The sequence below is a fragment of the Brachionichthys hirsutus genome, chromosome 8, assembly GCF_040956055.1.
Source record: "Brachionichthys hirsutus isolate HB-005 chromosome 8, CSIRO-AGI_Bhir_v1, whole genome shotgun sequence".
Classification (NCBI taxonomy): domain Eukaryota; kingdom Metazoa; phylum Chordata; class Actinopteri; order Lophiiformes; family Brachionichthyidae; genus Brachionichthys; species Brachionichthys hirsutus.
This window is the reverse complement of record NC_090904.1, coordinates 9,878,308-9,901,267: the sequence shown is the minus strand read 5'-3', so window position 1 is coordinate 9,901,267 and position 22,960 is coordinate 9,878,308. Positions and strand designations below refer to the sequence as shown.

The window sequence follows — 22,960 nt, the reverse complement described above, 5'->3', positions numbered from 1 at the left end:
GCAAAATAGAAGCTAAGAAATAAATTATTTCCTGGTTTATTTTAAATCAGGAACCTCAGCTATGATATGAGAGCCCTGCTTCCATGTTCAGACACCTTTACTTGTTGGTTGCCATGGATACCATTTAATGGTGGCAGATTCCGGATCACCGAGACAACTCTGAGTCGGAAAGCAATTCAGGGAACATAAACAAAAGAGAAACTAAAGTTGTGGAGCTAATAAAAATCACTGGTTTTAAAAATACCTTTTTTTTCGGGGCATTCATTAAAGGCTTCTCTCCATTTTTTTTTCTTTTGTCAGTTTCAGCCGTTTAAAAGCAAAGATTTTCTTCTAATGACTTCGGCAGCGGAGGTCAGATTTGCACGAGACTTTCTTTAAAAGTGGAGCTTGCTTATCCCGGAAAAGAAACTGCTGGATTTTGGTGTAGATTTGGATAATGAGGAGATGAGGATGGGCCATGTATACCGAGCCTCTGCTCTTCTAGTGAGTTCTTTGTTTTGACTTTTCTGTACACCAATCAAGAGCAGCGATTCAAGTTTTATTAGCATAACAAAGCTTCTGTCTTTCTTTGGTGTTTTGAACAAGCTCTTTGTTCATACAAGAACATGGAATAAATTATTGTCCCCACAGATCTCCATAAAGATTTGAAAGAGGTGCCGTTTGCATTCCAGGGCAGTAGGTGGCGGTGTAAAGGACATAACGGACTGCATGGATAGTTGATGACTCAAGGTGTGTTTCCATCGTAACCCTTTAAGCCACGCGCTAAATTCCATCTTACAATATAATCTTATAACCTGGGATTTTCACCGCTGCATAGCACAAAATGCGCATCATGCTCTCAGTTGCCTTGGCAACCCCATCTGCCATTAAAAGGGGATCGATATACAGGTACTCTTAGAATTTCTGAGTCCTCGTATCTTTTCAAGTCTGAAAAACTCCCCCGGGGCTACTCGTTCTGATATTATTCCATCCATCCATCCTGGAAATAATGTGGCACCAAAATGACAAATGTATGCCGGAATAAATGGCCTGAGCAGCGGTTCTCGTTGGCGTCGGACTGGATCGATGTGAGATTATGTCTGCGTGTCTCTGCCCATCAATCACCTTCTGTTTTTTCTGTCTTTTACACATCTGGCTGTAAATCAAGTGTGACTTCTGTCCGTGTTCTAATCCCCAGTAATCAATAACCTCTCTGGGCTCCCAAACACTCCTCACGTCCCACATGCGGCGCTGCCTGGTGGGGCCCTGCCAACAAAATAAAGTTACTAGGATCCGGCACTGGCGATGTAGGAAATGTACCCGCAGGCGTCCACCGGGACGAACCAATCGGCTTTGACAAACAGAGAAGACTCCCAGAAATCCGATTTATCGTCGGCAGATCATGAAGTCTGTGCTTTATGTCTCCGAAGCGGAGTTTTCTTTGCGCCGTTGATCTTCTTTATGTCTTCATCGCGGTGCTTTTCAATCATCGGCTCTATTAATAACCCCCCGACATGCGATGCAACGAGAGATTTCAGTCCCCTCGGCTTCCTGTCCGTCCTCCATGAAGCAATACGCCACAAAAACGACTTCATCACACTTGAAACGCACACGAGTGGCTGCCCGTCTAATGAGAGAGTGAACATGTGGAAGCTCTTCAGGTTCTTCCAGCTCATGAACAACGGGCTCGGTGGAACCGCAGCCTCGGGCCAAAGCGCCATTGGCCTCTGGGTGGGAAGAGGCGCTGCCTCTCCAGCACGGATAGCGATGACACAGTTAACCTCTGGGCTGCTTTTCCACACGGGAGCATCCCGGCTTTCCACGTTGACCAATGAGGAGCTCCGTCTGGAGGACAAAGGCCTGAAGAAATGATATCTGAAGGGGCCCCCTGTGTAATTCCACGGCTCTAATGAAGTGCGAGGAGAGGAAATGGAGGCGCAGGCGCGTGAATGTCCGCGACGACTCTGGAATCAACATTTCACTGTAATCGCTGCCGACGGGTGGCAGGTGATCGAACGGCGAGCGAACGAAAAGACGCTGATGAGGGATTCCAGCTGTGAAAGGAAGCGGCTCCGTCCCCCATCGGTGGGGCTTCACTCACATCTGTAGACGAAACCACTTCAAATCGTGCTGTAAATCCCAAAAGGGCACGCTGAACCTCCTCCACCCACCTGCTCCCCTTCAGTTCCTCCTCCTCATCGCTTCCTTTGTCTTCCGGTGGCGTGCACCTGTACCCGCCACCGTTCCCTCTGTTCTTGTTATTCATCGTTATCCATTGCTGGATGTCTCCCGGCTGCCTGTTTCTGGCCCGTTCATCGACCTCTGAGGACCGTCTTCCTGTTGAGCTTGCTAACGACTATGTTTGGCTCCGCCTCCTGATTGGAGCCACACTCATTGATAGAACTTCCGACATTTAGTTTTCTACCTCGGTCATCTGACATGTTTGTCCTTGAAATGTAACAAAAATATAAATACTTGTGTTAAAGAAGCCGGAGCTGAAGGAATGCAGCTTGGAACGTTTGGTCTTCAGTCATTTTGGGTTCCGTCGAGGGACGGAAAACCGCTCGGACAAGTTAACTGCTGATTGAAAACCAAACTTCTCATTTTATTACTGAACTTTTGCCTTTTAATATAAACGTCCTGCCAGTTTGGGTAAGTTTATAACAAGATAGCACCTTTATTAAAAAAAGAGATAAGCCTAGAGGGCCCTCGGATCTAAGCGAATGACAGGAACTCACAAATCCATTTAAGGTCACCTTGGCATCGTCGTCATTGTCACAGTCAGCCAATCAGAGGCAGAGGAGGGCGGGGGTCATTGCCTCGATATGTCATCATTCATAAATGTGTCTCCTGGATCCACTCCATCTTCCAGATAAGCTTCTAAATCTAATCATCCATTTCCTTTCCCAAGGCCCACATTTCCAGAAAGCTTCATTGAAAACCGTTAAAAACTTTATCGCCACGTTCAAACGACACGAGCCGACAGAAGACTCATTCTGTGAATGCCGATACATTAAGGCTGGAATGAGGCGTGTCTTATAGCACGCTAAAGCGTTCTGTACTCACGAGAGCGTCCTCTCCAGCCTGCTGCCGGTCGAGCCGATGATCTCGCCCAACGTGCAGAACATCTGTCCCAGGAAGTCCTTCACAGAGCAAACCAGCACACGCTTAACACCGCCGCGAGCGTGCCCCGGTAACCTCACGACAACTGATGCTTCATTCTACTCTAACGTTAAAATGAAGGTCATCCATTCACAGCCCAGGTGGCGTGCTCCCTCCGGACGGGCGGATGAAACACACGCATGCATTCACGAAAGGTCGCGTTTAACACACGCCAAGACCTCGGATGGCTGAGGGGAAAGGATGCCAGCCTACCTTCTGCTCATCCAGGTGTGTGCAGGCAGTAAGGAAAGGTAGACAGGAGTTAGGGGAAACGCTGAGAAGACAATGAAGAGATGCCTCATAAAAACAGGAATGAGTCGTTTGGCCTGATGTCAAATGACACAATCGCTGCTGCAGCAAAGCTAAAAGCAATTAACCTTCAAGGCAAACTCTTTACCCGACTCATTATTTATTACTGCATTTCATTTTAATTGCAATAAGTTCCACACGCTTCCTGTCTCTGCACAGTTTCAGCACCATTCAAACATCACTGAGAAACAGGACTGGGACGTCTCAAAGGCCGCTTACATGTTTGGAAAGGTTGGAGCTCCGGGTGTCCACGTTGTACCTGCAATCAAAAAAGGACAGCGGGCGTTAACCGTCGGCCTTCAGGACACGAATCGCTGAGCGGAAGAAGTGGAACCAAGCGGTCCCGCCGCGTTCGTCATCTGGCAAACGACGCAAAGCAAAGCGGACGTTTCTGCTGGGAACATGGAGACGGAATTCTTCCACGGGTGAATAATCTATGGGTGTGGAGCGTCACTCCTCAGTGAACTCTGGGATCAAGGTGGACTCGCATGTCGAATACCATCCCACTGAGATCATGCATTCTTCAGCTCCTCTTCCCGACTTATCGTTTCCCTGAAGTCTTCAGGGATGGGAGGGATGAAGGTCGACGGCGAGCCACCTGGATGTGATCTCCGCTGCTTCGGGACGCATATTAAACCTGACTGATGTTTAACATCCTCGCTCCTGAAAATAGACGGAAGCCCGCAGCGCGCTCGGGAAATGAATTCTTTATTGACTTAGAGGAGCAGCAGCATTGAACACTGAGCTAGTTCTGTCAAAGAAGCTCAGGAGACAAAAGGACCAGTGGACGGGATGCTCCCCTCTAACGTTCTCCGATGCCTTTAAGACTCTAAACATAACAACAACAATAAAGGCTTTACTATTCTGCTTTTCCAATGTATGTTTGAAACGGCCGAACCTCCTCACCTCAAGCTTTAACCATGACTCAGTGAGAGAATGAACGGTCGCCACGGCAACTGGTGGAACGCGTTGCCTTTTGAGCCAAGAATTGGTGCAACTCTTCAATAATAAACAACGTTTCACCGGTGAATAATAAAAAAGTTAAAAGACAAAAATACGACTTCCTCGGTTCGGCTACCTGCGGCGTAGAAAGACATAATTGCGGACAACACTGTTCCATCACAGCATTTCATCATCTCCACCTGTCGTCTCTTTTATTCATCCTCTCCTCCATGTTTCATTCATCTCCCTCCTGACGCCGGCTGCCTGGCTGCCCGGTGACGGGCAGGCGAGGGTTCTGCCTGCTCAGAACAGAAGCCAACGCGGCCAGCGGCACATCCTGACAGGAGTGACAACCGGGTGACAAACCGGCCTGCAGGCCCTTCACCAGGAAAGGAAACTTCTCACAGATTTCACAAACAAATTCCAGAAGACGCCACCACTTTTTCCCGGAGAGTTATTTCGGCAAATGAAAATAGGATCGAGTAAAAATCGCTCTAATTGTCATTGGCGAGTCATTGGGCCTTAAAGTGGGAAGTAGAAGCCGGGTGATGCGTCTCACCTCCGACATGCACTTTGTTAGAATCGCATTCCCAGATAATGTCGGTTTGAGCTCTGCGTGGAGTTCTGGTAGATCAAATGAAATGATCCGGTAGCAGGATAAACCTGTGAGCGAGGGCCAAATTAGATTTGAGCAATGGAGTAAAAAAAATCCAATGACTGATTTACACGGCAGGATGCGGCGGCGGTGGAGGACTTCATAAGGAATGAAGAACAACGGGAATGGTTTTGAAGTGTGTTTCTGATCCGCCTCATTTCTTCAGATCGCATCCTGGTCCAGATTCTGGTTCAGACACGACGCTGATCTTTAATGCAGGATTCAGGATGCAGAGCTGCATGGATCCAGACTCGCGTCAGGTGTTGCAGATTTAAGATGCAGAGACTCCGGATAATCTGGTTGGTTGAAGAACTTCCTCTCCGGGGCTCTATGCCGAGACGCCCACTCACACTTGTAAAACTCAGCTTTACAGCGTGTAAAATGCACAGCGAGGTAATCAAGGCTGATTCATGCAGCCATCACGGCGGTGATTAGTGCAGCGGAATCCCATTACTGCCATTTCCGTTCGTGTCAACCGGAGTAAATCCACACCGTAATGAACGGAAAAGCGGGGGTTACCGGGGGACGGGATTCTAAAGGCACGAATCAATCAATCAGGTTTTTTCCACCGACAAAAATATTTTGAGTCTTCTCAATAATTGTTCCAAATGAAAAAGCTTTTCATTTGGAGTCATCATAAAACACATATCAATCATGATCATAAGAATGAGTCCCAGAAAGAAGATGAATCAGCTGAGAGTAATGGATTACTTTCACCTCATTACTTGAAGGATAATGGCCATTTTCAACTATTCAGTTTAGGAAGGCCGTAAAGTGTAAGGTAGAAATCAACGGGAAACAATCCTCGCATCTTCTGTACACATTTCACCTAAATCATCATCATCATCATCATCCTCAGATGGACCGCCTCCCTCTCCACATATCATGCAGAGCGGACTCGGTGCACGAGTCACCTGATGATAAACCCGTGTTTTAAATATGACTCATGTTATTGTCTGTTAAAAGTAGCTTTCTTTTCTTGGAGGCCGTCGGCTCCTCTTCCTCCTCAGTTGGTCGTTTCTCCTTTGCAAAGAAGTTCTTTGTTTTTTTACTCATTTTAGTTTACGGGCTTATTCATTTTTTTTAGTAACGTATCACGTGACCAAGAAGATTGACAGGTGAATGTTACGTCGGTCATTTTTTAAAAGAAAACACAGCTCAGATTCTAATAATCAACCCAACGGAAATTATATAAATGATTCTTTCTGTGCGGCCCGGTAACAAATGCCTCGTGGACCGGTACCAGGCCGCAGCCCGGTGGTTGGGGACCCCTGGGATAAACTTTCTCTGCAGCTCAGATGAGTTTCTTAGTTCTTTGGTTTGACCTCGGATGACGAGAAAGGACCTCATTCAGGTTCTTCATTACAGAAACTCATCAGCTTTTAATGACATTTTAATGTTCGGACCTCGCAGTACTCTTCATGCGGGCCTCCTCACTCTGGTAATTCGGGCTGTATTGAATGCATTTCTCGCGCTGTTTTGGGGGAACACGTCCGCTCTTCTTGTGAAAAGGCGCTCATGATGTGATTTGCATCATGAATGGAACCTCCTTCATCACAGTCATGGCCGAGATGCTGCGGCGAAAAACACACATTTCAAAACCTAATTACACGGCGCTGCCGGGTCCGATGTGTGAGGCTGGGATTCGGCCCTCAAGGGCACGGCAAAATGTAGAACAGTCATAATTACATTCTCACGCAGTAGCCACAGACTGCAACACCTGTGGTCTGCCCGGGATGGAGTATAAATCCATCTTTAGCACCAACGGAAAGGTTCTTTTAGTGCCATGATGTTCAGGAGGGTGGAACCAACAAAACCAAGACGTTACCGGGTGGCATCCGGACGCATCTAAACGTTCTAAAAGGTACCAACAAGGATTAATCCACCGCTGAAAATAGTCCCTAACAGATGAAATGATGACAGTTTAAGCAGTGTTTAAATATACCAAGCAAACCAAGCAAAACACATAAAATATTTTACAGAGCAGAAGTGTTCAAATTAAACTAGTTTTAGTGGTTATGTTGAGCCGTCGTAGATCAACCGGCTCAATCTGGGATTCAAGCGCTGGTTTGAACCGTCACAATCCGGCGGCTCAACCCATTCATCTCCCATTCCTTATGGAAATAATAAATCACATCGCTCCACATCCATCTATTGTGATTCAGTGAGCTAAAAATAGCCTGAGTGGAAAAGGAGGACTTTAATAATTGATTTCTGCTACTGGGATGCTCCCTGTCATTGGAATCCCCTCTCACGGCCCCGTATGAGGGAGACCACCGCATTCCCGGGATCCGGTACAATCCATATCTGGGCCACCCATTTATTCCCTTTTTGATCATCTTTGGGTGTGAAAGAGAGGCTCTCCCCCCAAAAATAACTGCAAAATTTGATGTGGCTCCACGTGTTATTGGCATGCTATGAGGTAATGAGAAGGTTAAGTGTGTCAGAGGTGTCTTTGATGAGGTACTGGCCAATGAAACGATGCATTTTTTTCATTCACGCCTCGAGGTCAGCTTAAAGAGCCTCAAATCAAATCTGTAAGAGGAGCCTTTTCTTGTCTCCATTACTGCTGAGCTGTTATTGCATCTTCCAGGAGTTATTTAGGGAATATTTGATGAACTTCGGTTTAAAAATAGGCCAAAGAATGAAAGAAACTCAGACAGCGGCGGCCTCGCAACCAGAACGCCGCCTCCATCTGTTCTCGCCGAATCGTTATCTTGCAGATGTGTCATCAGAACTCTTTACTTTGCACAATATCATCCTCCAGATCTAACGTATTTCCGTCCTTTGAATAATGAATGCGTTTCAGAGTTTCTGATTGGTCTTTTGCTTTGTAAATACGATTTAAAATGCTTGCAGGAAAGCAGCATCCTGCTGATTCCTCTTGAACACGTTTTGGTGGCGTAAAAGGTTTATTGCATCTCAAGCCTGGCTCGAAGTTTCACGAAAGATACTGCCAGAAATCCTTGTTTTAGTCGAGTAAAAATATTATTTTGATAATATTTCAAACTTAACTTTCCACTTATTGGAAGGTTGGTGGTTTCATCTCTGAGCATCATTAGTGAATGAGCTCTGTTAGCCTGACCTCGCCGCCGCTCATGTGAGTGATCGCTGTGGTTATTGCTGCAGACGAGCAGGTGGTGCATTGAATGGAAGCCGGCTGATGTGGCGCTTTGAGTTTGTCAAACTAAAGAATTGCTGGAAGATGAAACACGGAAGGAAGTTCTGCATTCACACGGTAACTTTTTGGAAATAATCCTCGTACGCACGGACTATATTTAACTGGAAATCGCAAATATCCCTTTTTAAGTGCGCGTGCACGCACACACGCACACACGCACACACGCACACACGCACACACACACACACACACACACACTTCCTTTCCAGCTAACATTATTTAAATGCACTCCTTCCTGCTATGATAAGCTCCTCATTAAGGTGAAGGTTTTCAATGAAATGTAGAATAGCTTGTTAGCTGCGCCGCTTTAACTCATTCTTATGCAGCTTAAATTGTTGGGTAGGAACTAAAGTTGAGGCGCAATGAAACGCAACACAACCACTTCCTGCCTGATGAGCGATAAGCTCCGCCCCTGCCTTGAATTAACCGTGGAACACACGGATAAAATAAAGTCACTTTGGTGACTTAAATTTGCAGCGAACAAGACAGTGAGTTAATGCAAAGATTTATGCAATCATTTGTTAACCTTTTCCTAAAGTTGACGGGCTTGCAAAAGTTCAAGCCAACATTTTACCACTTCGACTTTCCTTGTCGGTACTGCATGTGGGCGACTGAACTCAAAGGCCTCGGCAGCTTTCAGACTGGTTTAGAGCGACGAACGGCGTCGCTGTGGTTTGAAAGACGGCGACTGGTTGGCAGGAATGTGGCACATCCATTAACGACAATCTGAATGACTAAAATGAGACTTAAAGGCCGTTAGTTCTCCTGCAAGACTCTGGGGATGCTAATGCATCATTTTCCTCTGCAAGGTCGTTGTTTAAGCGCACTGCATATTAAATAAAAACATTCGATACGAGTTACCCTATAATTTATTCATTTTTGACATTTTCCAAAGGTCAAAAAAGGAGCCAGAATAATTTTGAGTGACAGCATTATTTTTCTTTCATTCTATTTATGATTAAAACAACTGAAATTATTCTGCACAAGAAAAATGATTAATGCTTCAAATATTGAATCAACTCAGGGACAAAGTGCATTTCTTTTTGGCAGAATGTGTATAAAGCAATTGAATGGTTTGATTATTCTTTCCTCATACTGGAGAGAAATCAAAGAATAGAACGAATTCAGTGGCTAAAGTTAATCTGTCAGTGTGCAGGTCAAATCAAAACCAATGAAGCGTTCAGGAAGGCGGTGTGTGTGTGTGGGGGGGGGTCACATTTGAATAAATTCCACATTAATGATTAGCTGGTCAGGACATTGGACTCCTCCCTCAGCTACGGTCCCAATGGAGGAGTTTTCAAAAGAAATATCGATGACACGGAAAATGCGGATTCCATCTCCGCCCGGGAGGGAAGGTAAGATGGATTTTCGCATTTCCAGTTGTCCCTGTCTTTTTCGCGGTCTCGCTCGCTCAAGCCGACCAAAGCGGAGGCTCCGCCCCCTAGAAACTAATCAAATTTGTTTGATTTACTTAAAACTTCTGACGTTGACTCGTGAAAGCTGAATCTTATTTACTATTTTTGCTTTTACAACATCGCATTATTGAATTCAACAACGACGCTTACATTATCCTACATAGACAAATCGAACCGAAAGACAGAAAGCAAGAAAATTAGTTTGAATCAATGAAAGGTTTCATTTTAAATAGTTTAAAAAGTGGTGAACAGAAGCATTTTTATCTCTGTGAATAAAACATGATGTCATCCGCATAGAAAAGCACTTTAAACATGCATGCTTCAGCTGCTTGAAGCCTCTGGTGCTGATTATTTAATACTCATCACTGAGCAGTTCACGGTCCCTTTTTGTCGGTAAGGTGTACTAATTGTTTTCTTTCATGAGGCCTTTAGTGTTCCGATTTATTTATTTACTCCGCTTCTGTCCTTTATTGTGCGCTTGTTAATTTTCCAGAACTCGGAAAACTAACTTTTGCTTCTTGTGCACCTGCAGCCTGGAATAACACACAGAACGGTTCAAAGCTTGCATAAATTTTATCCTTTAGGTGATCTAAATGTTTAATTCTCCATCTTCACATCCAGCTGTTCTTGTTTTTGATGATTCCTCTGTTTTAAGTTTTAACCACTTTATTTCTTTCCTAGGGGTTTTTACTTTTAATTTTACGACATCCTCTTTGTTGAGGAAGGTAAGAATAATATACTTACGGTAATTTAACATGGACCGACTTACGACCAAGACGGCTTACTTCGTGGAGTGTTGTCCACAATAGCCTGCCCTGTAGCATTTAGCTGCTAACCCATGAAGAAGAGGAGGACGACAGGGAAGGTAAACTGTTGTTGTCATGATCTTTTATTGACACAAAACATCACAGTCGATACAGTCACGGCTTGAGTTTCCGTTTGTTCGTTAATGTCATCATTGAACCAATCGGGATCCATTAGATCTCGCTTAAGCTGTTGTTGTTTTATAGAAAAATTTAAGGGATGCATTCCTTTTAATGCATCCCTTAATTTAAGGTGTTAAATCAGCAATAAAATCTGATATTAAATGTTTATTTACTGGCTTTCGTCTTATGTTTGAGAGAAACAGCTGGAGCTTCTCTTCTTATCGACTGAGGACGCGTTTGATCATCGAGGGTTCTCGATGTTTGCGGGTATTGACGACGGCTCCGTGAGGGGCAGAGGGGTGTGGAGCTGTTCTGATCAATAAGACGAATGTGACAGGATTATCGGCCTCTTCGTGTACCGGACCCCATGGAGGGTCTCGCCTCCGGGAGATCGATCCCACGTCTGTGGAAGGAGTGAACGTCTGGACTCGTCCACCTGCAGCCTCTTCTTGCATGAAAAGGCATCAGTCGCCATGGCGACGTCGTGCAGATCAGTAAATAAATGTCAGGACGTCAGCCTCAGCAGGCAGCAGATCTCGTCGCGCTCATTTAAAGACTGATGTAGATTTGCTTTTTACTTCTCAGGAAAACTTCAGAACGCCTTGATTCGCTATGAAGCCAACAAAACAACGTTCAGACGGATGACAGCGCGCCCCCGACGATTCCGAGGCGACAAGCCACACGCTAGAAATAAAGGCTTTTTAGAGCCGAGTCCACTTCAAACAGTAGAACTAAATCAGTTTAGTCCCTGTTTGTCAATCAGCAGGGTGTTTCCAGTGGCGGAGGAACTATTGGTGATGAAGAAACAACTATTTAGATTATAGAATTCACACGTCTGCCTGAAGACAATTATCCTTTAGCACGGAGACGCAGCCTCGCCGGAGCGGTCGGGGTTTAATTACTTCTCCCGAGGGCAGCGTGGCTAAGGTGATTTATTCCTTCTCTACTGATTCCCACCCACAAAATGCACTGTGGGAGGATTTCACAATAAAATGGAGAAAAAGTACCGAAATGTAAAGTTCAAAACGGACAGTCATCGACGGACAACACGGACGTCCTCTGATTCACTTCATCTTCCGTCTACGCTGGAAATGCTGCTTGTGATCACTTTGACCTGCAAAAATCTGCACATATCGATGGAAAACCTTTATTAATTCTCCATAGTCCTGTTCACAGCAGGAAGTGTGGATGGAACAGGAAGAACAACTTTCTTCTGCGAGTGTGATTTACACAGCAGCACTAATTAAAGCTTGTTCTAAATTAAATTGTCAGACGTCTGGTCAGAATAAGCGGGTCCGCGTTTATTATAAGGAACTCGGAACAGGAGGTGTGTGATTTTCTCTCCCCAGAACTTTTAGAATATTCTGCTTTATTTTCTCTATTTTGAAGTTCTGTGGGGTTTTTTATGTTTTCCCCTGAGAACCATCCGGCCAAAGCGCTTTAGAATCATCTTTGACAAGAGGCCATAAAGCCATGGGTGGGAATGAGTCAGCAGGATGGAATAAGACGAGGATTGATTGAAGTTATTCCCCGGAAGAGCAGAGGAAGGAGGCAGAGGCACCGTGGAGGGAAAAAGGTGGAGATGTTCCCACTTACACATCAAAACGAAGGTTCTGCTTCTCCTCAAAGAAGAAATCCAGGACGAACTTCCTCACAAAGTCCGGGTTCAGCGTGTTATCGATCACTTCTGTCCGGCCAAACTGGAGAAGAGACGGAGAGGAGGAGAAGGTCAACAACGACTGATCAATCGGAGCATTTGACAAAGCAGATGTTTTGTGGAAACATTTTTAAATGGCCTGATTAGCCATCAAAATGACAAGAATATATACATGTATTTATTATTTTGGGTTTAGGAGCTCCAGCTGCTCAATTTTACAATGCAGCATTAAACTTGGTTGGAGCTTGTTCAGAGGACCTGAAGTTCGTCCGTGGCTGCTGAATCTTTATTAGTTTTGTGTTGTGACTGGGGGCAAAGTCACCGAAATGTGAAATGTCCACTAATTGCCTGGAAGAGCTTGGTGTGTGCCATCACCAATGTTTCAATTGATGAGAAAAGGATTTGATTGATTTATTCCTTTAGGAGTCATGTGCTGAATGCTAACGAGGGACACAAAGCCCTTTGTCTTTACTCTGCAGTTAAGCTTGAAGACGAACAAAACAGGGCAGCACCACTGGAGACCACTGGGGGGGCAGTGTAGCTATAATTCAACCAAGGAGTGCCAAATGCCCAGAGACAAAACGAAGAAGAAAAAGTTTGGTCTCATGCTGTAATGCAGGCAGTCGTTGACTTCCGACCTATGCGACTCGCGACAGTTCGACATTACAAACTTGTCTGTCGTTTATTTTTGTCTGTTTACGACATGTTTTTACGAGTGAGCAAATCGAGTGTACGACAGTTTCTGAGGTCTCACTCCCCCCGATGTCTACCGAGAGGAAATTGTCTCATTATACTTCTCAATTACAGTATCATGACACAGAATAATGTACATATGGTAATATAACAAGGACCGACTTATGACCAAGTCGGCTTATGACAAAATACCTCATCCCCACCACAAGAGGGTGCCGGTCACACAAACCTGCAAAATGCCTACACTGCCCCTCTGAACTCCAAAACAGACGACATATTCACTATTTCTATCGCTACTTCAGAGAGTGGCTGCTAGCAGGGGAGAAAAATATCTGGGTTGTAAAACATGACAATATTCAAAATAAATTATCAGAAAAAAGGAAAACTGTCAATTTGTCAGTTAACAGGGTTTAAGTGTCTCTTCATCCCGCACAAGAATCAGTCAAGCAATACAAAGAGAATCTGCTACGGTGGCCCAGAAGTATCAAACCATCCATGCAAAGGCCACATCATGACTGCAAACACGCGTAAATAGATCAAACGCCGGCGTACTGTAGACGGAGACACAGAGAAATCCGTCTCCACCCAATAGAGAAGCAGGTCTGGGGCCAGCCGGAGCAGCGGGTTGTTGTCGTGCAGAAAGCTAAAGCCTTCCTGCCGCTACTGCTCCGTTGACAGCTGCCACGCCCAGCAGTCACACCGGCAGCCCCACTGATCCTTAAAGCACAGCCCGCTGTTTTCATATCGATTTTTTTTAACCGTTTTCCCCGGTGGAAAAGGACTGACATGCATCAGGGAGAGGTGCATCCTATTCCCACCGGATTCCAGAGCCTTGAAGACAAGGCGGAGGGAGGCAAAACCTCTTGGCTCACTGTTGCATCACGACCTTTTGATCCTGCAGCGACAGTCGCAAACTGGACCGCACCGCCTTTAAATACAAAGAATAAAACAAACTGCTGCAACGGTACAGTTTTCAGAAATGGTTCCAAAAGGGGGGGGTTGTTTGTTTGTTTACCAGGAAGCATGGGGGGGGGGGGGGGGGGGGGCACAGATAAATGAAACCCACAGGCGAGACATGAATATGGATTTTATTTCATATTACTTTGCTGCTTATATAAGTTTACCCTTCGAATAAGGTTCAAAAGAAGAATAACACCAAAGCAGAAACGGAAAAAACACGGCAAAGGAAGGAGAAATAAAGAATCTGTAGGAATACTTCATCTCTGGTCATGACGGACGAATCACTAGACTTTCGTGATTGAGGTGAACACAGGTGGATTTCTCTTCATGGCATAGAAGAAGAGAAGAATGAAGGTGCATGACGTCCAGTGAAAACGTCCAGAAAACAGAGCTAGAATCTTAAATAAAGACCGGCTGGGAAACGGAATCCCTACATTTGTCTGACTTTAATTCAATAAATGGAGCGTTCTTTTCTGTCGCTTTGGAGTACTCGTCTGAAGTGTGTGTGACACGGATTCACCCGAGCCGAGCTCAGAAGGGTGAACGTAGCACCGGTAGGACGTTAGCTCGGAGCCCGAGAGGTTTCATTAATGCTAACTGGACGTGCATTTTAATGGTGCGTTTCAAGTCCAGCGGCTCCGATTCATGCTTCGCAGCACAGCCTGCAATCAGGAGCGATGCATATTTAGAGGTTCCACCATTCACACGCATGAAACCGACACTGGGAGCCATTTGGTGTTCCATATCTCATCCGAGGACACGTTGACATTCCAGAGCGCAGAACTGAACAATCATCCCTCCGATTACCCAATGACCGATTCCGGCTGCATCCGCCCAATCACAGAGGTTTGAGGGAACAAGTTAAATTGTTTGTATGTGTGGATTTACATCACGATGATGCACTGGCGATATTCCATCCGTTTCTTCTCATCCAGTCGCCGTCGTTTAATAATTTCCCGAGCCAAAAGTTCACTATTTTGTAAGGGAAAGTAAATAAATGTTTAACTACGTGAGAGGAATCGTCCATTTCTCGAGCTTTTAACAGCATTCCTGCGCATCGTATCCCAGAAACGTAGATTTAAATTCAAAGCTATTTCCGTGCAGCAGCTGCAGAAGATTCTTTTGCCCTGTGACATCCGAACTGTGCAGCTTTCAGATATGGGCGAGTTTGAAATGAAGCCATGCTGAAGCAGTCAGGTTTGACCTGACCCGGGATCTGTGAAGCTTTTATTGTAAATGCGGTTAGCACAGATGTGTTGGATCTGGAGGAGTGCGACCACACGGTCGCACTGAGACACAGGATGCTCTCTATCATGGCCCGGTAAAAGTTTGCAAGCAGCACAGAGGAGAGTCCAGCCCGCTTCAGCTTCCTGAGGAAGAAGAGCCATCGCTGGGCCTTCTTCACCAGGTGTCTGGTGTTGAGTGTCAAAGCTGAAGCATGTGTGTGTGTATATATATATCTATATATCACATATAGCAGTTCTTCGGGACAGGATGCCAGAAATGCTCCCTTATTTGATGCTAACTGAGGCTTCCCGGTGTTTCGCAGGACAGCTGACTGACAGGGGGTTTTTCGTTTCTTAGAAAGAAACGTTATGAAAGTTACTTTAGAGGTGAAGATAAAATAAATTATGAGAGGCCGCCGCTCATTCGATACAGCAAGTGAAAACGATTTCCGAGATGAGCGAAGAGAAGGAAGTGCTGCATCACATTACGGGTAACAAGCCAAACCCTGGCGGAGACAGGAGACGGGCTTCACAGCCTGGATTAGGAGCCGTCTCCGTTTCTCTCACACACCAACACACTCTGACAAGAAGCTTCTTTTAATAAGCTCTGCTTTGGACAGCTTCTCCATTTGTTTTGCAAGTTGTCGGCGCCGTTTCCTCAGCGTCTCCCACTGAAATGTTCCTCACAGTTTAGTTTGGCGGAGCTGTAATTATTTATATTTTTCTCCACGCTGGTGTGGGAATTAGATCTCCGCTAATTGCATCAAGAAAATCACCTCGAGCCAAATCCGCCGATGAATTCAGGCGGCCCACGCGCTACAAGCCGACGACAACACCCGCGTGGCGGCTTGTTTCCTACTGTATAAGGAGACTGTATGAGGAGGAGGCGGGCATCGGAAGGGGGCCTGGATCCATATGGAAGATCTCCAACGCCGCTCCAACTTGGAGCCTGTAATGAAAGCTCATCTGCTCTTCAACCAGTCCGGATTTTTGAAAGTAAATAGTTGGAAAACAACGAGCATCCGTTACTGCTGCTTAGAGGGAGAGGCGGCGGAGAAAGGAAAGTTTAGGATGCTCCGAGATTAACTTTTATCTTCGCGGAGAAGAGAGAGGCATTTATGGTGTTTCCAAACCTCTGGTGTCCTTGCTCAGACGGAGGCGCGAGAGTTTATCCTGATCGGATTACCGCGCTATCGCTCCGAGCAACCCAAGATTTATTTTCCAGCAGCTCACTTTGAAATTTTAAAAAGGTGTACCGCCTCTGTGTGCACAGTGGAAATCAGTTTGAGTTCTGTCTCTGTCAGTCAAGATGAAAATTGGGTTTTTGGGGTTTTTTAACTGCAGCCTGGAATGAAAGAGAATGATTGGGAATAATAGGAAAGAAGAAGGGAGGGAAAGATCAATGGTATGTATGGAGGAGGAGGATTACAGAATATTTATGGTTTACATTAAAGTTAATGTTTGTATCGGTCTTTATTAACGCATCCCTCCTCGCACTGCGGGGCGTCGACCCTCACTGGGATCCATGGATGTGTTCGGATCCCTGCCGAATAGCACAAAGTCCAAATGACTGGAAACAGAGAGCGAGAGACAGAGACAGAGGGAGAGAGGGAGAGAGAGAGAGAGAGAGAGAGAGAGACAGACAAAGACAGAGGGAGAGGGAGAGAGCTTTACACATCACCTGGCCGACCTCCCACAGCTCCTCTCTTGATTTTCTATCTTATGAATTCCTATATTTGGCAGCTCAGGTTTCACAGAGGGGGTTAGTTTTTATTAAAGTCTGTTTCCAAACACCCTCGTCAGTGGGACACACACACAAACACACACACACACACACACACACTCACAGTATATATATTGTCACTAATATGCCAACAGCTCTTATTTTCAACGTTAGCCTTCATGTTTCTTGCTGTTTTTTGAGTGACTGTGTTTCATCATCTTTCTTCTTCTGCTCTCTAATATTAAATAGAAAAGTCAACCCTAAAGCGATCAATACATTCGATCAACTCGGTAATAAACTAGAAAATCCCTCGGAGAGCGCAGACCTCCACCAAGCAGCTCGTTCTCCTCCTAACTGGATCTTCACCGTCCACATGGTGATCTGGATCAGCACCAAAAGGTTCTAGATTGTTCTTGGTATCTTTATACACTAACCATGAAAAGTCAAAGTGAATCAGAGTTGATGTGTATTTTAAACTGATTCTTGAATCCATAAATGGGTTTTAATGTTACATTTTAACGTAACATCTGACCTCATTCTGGATCAGAACCAGATGAAATTCGGTGGTGAGATAGAGACCAGATCCCCATCCTGCATGACTGTCAATAATAGAGGAAGTTTTAAAGACGTTTAGACTCACCTCTCTCCATTCCTTGGTGCCCAGGCCTTGAACATACAACACCACCACTGGAAAAGAAGAACATGCATGTTAGAAACGAAACACGCATAGATGTGTGCGGGTTCTAAGAGTCTTCTTGCAGTCCCGAAGCTGGCTTTTAGCCACACACACACACACACACACACATTGGAGTTGATCCACGACGGCACAGCGTGGCCTCCACACTTTAAATCACATCACAATAATAAGGCATTAAAAATGACGGCCTTTTAGGTTTAGGTTGTTTTCTTTCTTTCCCTTTCGCTACACTAAACAAAAACACTTCAATCGGGAGGATTGGTTCATGTTATAGCCGTAAAATACAGCAAGTTAAAAGTCTGGCGACGCTGGTGGCGGCGGCCGATGACCCCGGTGAGATTAATGAATGATTGAGGTTGCCGGGCAGCGGCGAGGTAATAAGATAACGGTGAAGGGCGTGTCATTAGACTGCTGGATAGATGCGATTGGCTGCAGCCCCGGATGCTAGCAGCAGGGAATGAAGCGTGAGAAGCGTGAACGGGATAATCGAGATTTAGGTTGCTCTCATTTGTGGAAGGAGGTGTACATAAAGCATGCAGGAGCAGTCTGACCTCCACGCACCTCCTCTTTAAAGACAAACAGACAGAGGAGGCGCATTTCAGCTTTCTGAATCTCAGCCAGCAGTTAAAACACTTTTCAGGCCTCCTCAAGGTTAAAAGCAGCACATTCCATTAAACACTCTTCCTCCTCCTCCTCCTCCTCCTGATGTGAACATTTGTATTGGAATGAATATCATCATGTTATGTTGATCCATAACATGGATTTTTGCATTTGATTGATTTAAGTTGGTTTTGTTTTTCTCTTCTACTTCCTTTCATCCTCCTCTTTCTTCTATCGCTTCCACTTCTCCTTACGTTCCTCTTTTTTCTCGTTATAATCGTTATAAATCAGCCTCTTGTACAAACAGATTTCTGCGGTTTCTGTGTTGATGCTAAACACTGCACTGATTGGCTGATGAAAAACAGATAAAATTAGCATAAATGGAGCACAAAGCATCTGAAAAATAAAATAGGATTTTCAAAAATCACTATTATAGACTGAGGTGGGAAAAAGCCGATAAACCAAAGAATTAGACAGAACGGGCCCCGTTGGGAATGGATCATCAATGCCCTGATTAGGAACAGGATAACTACCAATCACGTGACGGCGGTTTCGGCCTTCTTGCTGTGGAGGCAACGGTTTGTGCGATGGATTATTGATGTGAGGAGAATCCCATCAGAAAGCGTCGCCTGGCGCTCGGCTCGCCGCCTCGAGGATGCGAGCAGACGATAGCGAGAATCCAAAATCTAATCTCACAGGCATTTCTGCCGAGATGAAGGTTCGGCTGAAGCCCGACGCACTTATCCGACTCAGACCGTAAACACCGGTTCAGTAAGATGCTTTCATCAGAGAAAGTGGGTCCGGCCCGGCCCGGTCAGGCATCAGGGGATCCTCCGGGTCGGGAGAGCGAGGCGTGTCGGCTATATTTAGCAGAGCAGCTGAAGTTTACTTCCTAAACTATAGGATGCAGCCATTTCATCGAGACGACCAGGAATATCGCGTAAATCTGAGATAAACTTTATTTCAGTGATGCTGAGATTCTTTTCCGAATCCTGTTTTTTTTTGCAGACGACAGACGAACTATCCCGGTTTTCCATCTACAGAGGTCGCCTCCCTGTCCTGCTGTGGACATGTCAGATGATGCGGCGGCGTTTAAATCTGCTGCAAACGGGTTCTGCGGATTTATGATTCCTCTGATTCTGATTCTGATTTATAATTAGCTGAAAGTCGCAGTGAAACTTCCATCTTCCATCTCAAAGACCTTTAGTGTAAAAATATTAAGCTGCTCAGACGGATGACCCGGCATGACCCCTACGTGGACGGGCCGGGCCGTTTGAAACGCGCAGCATGGTTAAAATTAGGGCGGTGCCGCTCATTGGTTTGCAGCCAATCAGAGAGCACGACCTCCAATGGATAATCAGTTATCAATACGGCAGTCTGTGAAGAATCGATGCAGGCAGGATCATCCTGGCTTCAGACGCTTATCGATGTCGAGGCTGCGTGACATTATCGGTGCGTATCGACCCGGTCCCGTCGAGGCTGGGCTGCCAGGTCAGAGCCCGGCACATGAAAGAGCCGGCGGGGGGGGGGGCAGCAGCGACCTGGGTCGGTCCAGCCTCCCTCTTGGGGGGAGAAGGGTTTGAAGCTCAGGACCCCTCCGGCACGATCATTACCCTCCATCGTGACTCCAATGACGGATCGATAGACGTGGCATTTAGGGGGCGGCGTGCGTGTGTCCCTCTGTCTCACAACCGAACGCCTCCGTGTGACGTGATTAACTATTAAGATGCCCTTAATCCTGGATGACATCCGAATCAGAACATCCCCGCCCGGCCTTCCCGTCGCTGCGTTTAATCCCATCCCTCAGAAAGACGGGATGAAGGATGCGTGCAAAAGATAATCACGGTTGATTTTTCCCATTTCATCAAATCTAAAAAGGCATTATTGTCAAATGAGATAATAAAGCGCCGTCTTTACTGCGGTTTCCGTGAACCGGTTCCAAACCGACAGGCCGGCGCCGGATAATGAGGCTTCTGTTTACTTCGCTGTGTGCGTGCGAGATTAAGGACACACAAAAACGCACTTCTCGGCTTTCAGAAGTGTGAAATCTTGTTAGTTTTATAACAAAAGTCTTAAATAATGAACAAATGTATATTTAGTTTTAGACTACGTGCACCCCTGCAGGTGTTAAAGAATAATCGGTGCCACTTCAGCGAAAGCACTGAATGTGATGATCGGATCCAGGCGGGACGGTCCCGTCGGAACGTTACCGGGACGAGTGGACACCTCCTTTGTGTTCCACATGGAGAACCAGAACCGATGTCCAAAAGCCTTTCAACTTTATCTAATGTCTTTCTTCCACAGGAGCGATTAGGATTGGATGACTGTGTAACCGCTGCCGACTTTAACCCCTTCCTCTCCTTTGCTGCTTTACGTTACGTTTGAGGCCATGATGTCATAATTTCTCCTCCCTCCGTTCGCCGGACGCTGAGGGAGTCAGATTTCTTTTTATTTGTGGCATATAATTCAAAATTTCCCTCCAGACAGCGACGTCTTCACATCCGATTTGTTCTTGCTTGACTCTTCGTCGTGTCAAACGCGTGCAACTCAAAGACTATTTTGTTCTGACGCCGAGATCTGAGGATCATCTTCTGTAAACAACCCAACAACAAACGAGGAAGGGACACGCTGAGTCTCCAACAACAAACACATAGAGCAGCATACACACACACACACACACACACACACACACACACACCTCAACACAAAACACAGATTTTCTTGACAAAAACAATGAAGAAAAGTTGTCAACTTTTTTTCCCCCAAAACTGATGAGATTGGATCCTAACCGTCTATTATCTGGTTCCCTCCTAATAGAACGTCTATTACCTGGTTCCCTCCTAATGGAACCGTCTATTATCTGGTTCCCTCCTAATGGAACCGTCTATTATCTGGTTCCCTCCTAATGGAACCGCCTATTATCTGGTTCCCTCCTAATAGAACGTCTATTATCTGGTTCTCCCTCCTAATAGAACGTCTATTATCTGGTTCCCTCCTAATGGAACCGCCTATTATCTGGTTCTCCCTCCTAATAGAACGTCTATTATCTGGTTCTCCCTCCTAATAGAACGTCTATTATCTGGTTCCCTCCTAATGGAACCGCCTATTATCTGGTTCCCTCCTAATAGAACCGCCTATTATCTGGTTCCCTCCTAATAGAACGTCTATTATCTGGTTCCCTCCTAATGGAACCGCCTATTATCAGGTTCCCTCCTAATGGAACCGTCTATTATCTGGTTCCCTCCTAATAGAACGTCTATTATCTGGTTCCCTCCTAATGGAACCGTCTATTATCAGGTTCCCTCCTAATGGAACCGTCTATTATCTGGTTCCCTCCTAATGGAACCGTCTATTATCTGGTTCCCTCCTAATGGAACCGTCTATTATCTGGTTCCCTCCTAATAGAACGTCTATTATCTGGTTCCCTCCTAATAGAACGTCTATTATCTGGTTCCCTCCTAATGGAACCGTCTGTTCTGAATGACTGAGATCAGTTTTCAGCACCGCGCTGTAAACGACACTTTGGAGGTTAAATCTCCTCTGAGCTGAAATCACGGCGGTGAAATTTGGGTCCGATTAAAAGAACGAGTTAGAACAGAGTCACTCACCTGGATCTGACTTGGAGAATGTGTCCATGTCCAGCAGGTTTCTGCAGCCAAACAGAGGAAGGAGACCGTTAGAAAAGAAAGAGGCCGTGGTTCCAGTGAGGGGGGGGGGGGGGGGGGGGGGGTATTGAGGGTTTTAAATAGTTTTAAATAGAACACGTTCTCTAGTTGTGAAACCTGAATGCTCAATGCAACACAGCGAGTTAGCATACACATCTGGATGGACATGGGTGAAAAACTCCTTGGTGGAGATTGTTCTGAGGGAAAACCGTGTGGGGGGGGGGGGGGCTAACCCTGCTACGAGCTACGTCTGATCCAGGTTGGCTTAAAACCGTGTCTTTGTTATTCATGTCGCCGTTACAAATCTGTGTCCATGAGGCGGGACAAAGGTTCTCGCCTCTTATGTGTCCCGGCGCTTGAGACCTTCAGGACATGATGTGGGGGGAAGTCGGGTGTCTAATCAGAGCCCCCCCCCCCCCCCCCCCCCGCCGTGATTGACATTCTCCCACTGTGTTCACTGGCCTACGTGGCATTTCACTCTGAAAGAACCACAACGGCGGCCGCCATGAAGCCACCGTCACACGTGGGTCGCGTTTGAAAGGAGAAGCCACCGTGTTCACTGGTTATGTCGACTTTTGTTTCTCTTTAAAGAGTTTTTGTGCGATATTGAGATCTTGAACTAAATGGCTCCGCCGTCGAGCGTCCGTGGACGAGTTCTGTTCTGTTCTCGTATCCCACGGCGATGCCAAACAGCCACCGCAAGTAGATCCGAGTGGTTGGAGGCAGCCGGCCGCCCGTCGTTAATCCTCCCACCTCTCCCCTGACGCTCGTCTCCCTTTTAGATTGTGTCATTTCCATCCGAACAGAACGCTGCGTGTGAATCATCCCGGCCTGAATGGGGAAAGCAATCCACATCGTTACCAGCCGTAATGGCTTTGAGCTGCTTGAGGATGGATCCCTTAATGAGCAGAGGAGGGAACGGATCAGCCCGGGCGACAGGAGCACAACAGGAACCCCGATTAATTTCCCCATCAGGGAGATTTCCTCGTATTACAAAAGAAGAACGTATGCAAGCAGCGGCGCCTTCTTACAAATGAAGCTGGCGTCACCTCCGGACGCCCAGCGTTGAAAACTTTTTACATCAGCCAGACGTCCAGTGTCTGTCAAAACACATCAGGCGTGTCCCTGCTAAGAGAAAAGGATGATGAACGACGCCGCGTTCGGCGGATG

The 22,960-nt window shown here is 46.0% G+C and overlaps 1 protein-coding gene across 1 annotated transcript in view; it reads right to left on the bottom strand.

The window, feature by feature from the left end:
- cpne9 (copine family member IX) overlaps positions 1–22,960 on the bottom strand; it is a 50,143-nt gene that overhangs the window by 24,939 nt on the left and 2,244 nt on the right. The window contains exons 2-6 of the mRNA XM_068742514.1: positions 21,734–21,774; positions 17,469–17,515; positions 12,166–12,269; positions 3,670–3,709; positions 3,046–3,122 (exon numbers count right to left, since the gene is read on the bottom strand). Of these exons, the coding sequence (XP_068598615.1) occupies positions 3,046–3,122; positions 3,670–3,709; positions 12,166–12,269; positions 17,469–17,515; positions 21,734–21,774 (309 nt within the window). The remainder of the gene's footprint in view (positions 1–3,045; positions 3,123–3,669; positions 3,710–12,165; positions 12,270–17,468; positions 17,516–21,733; positions 21,775–22,960) is intronic.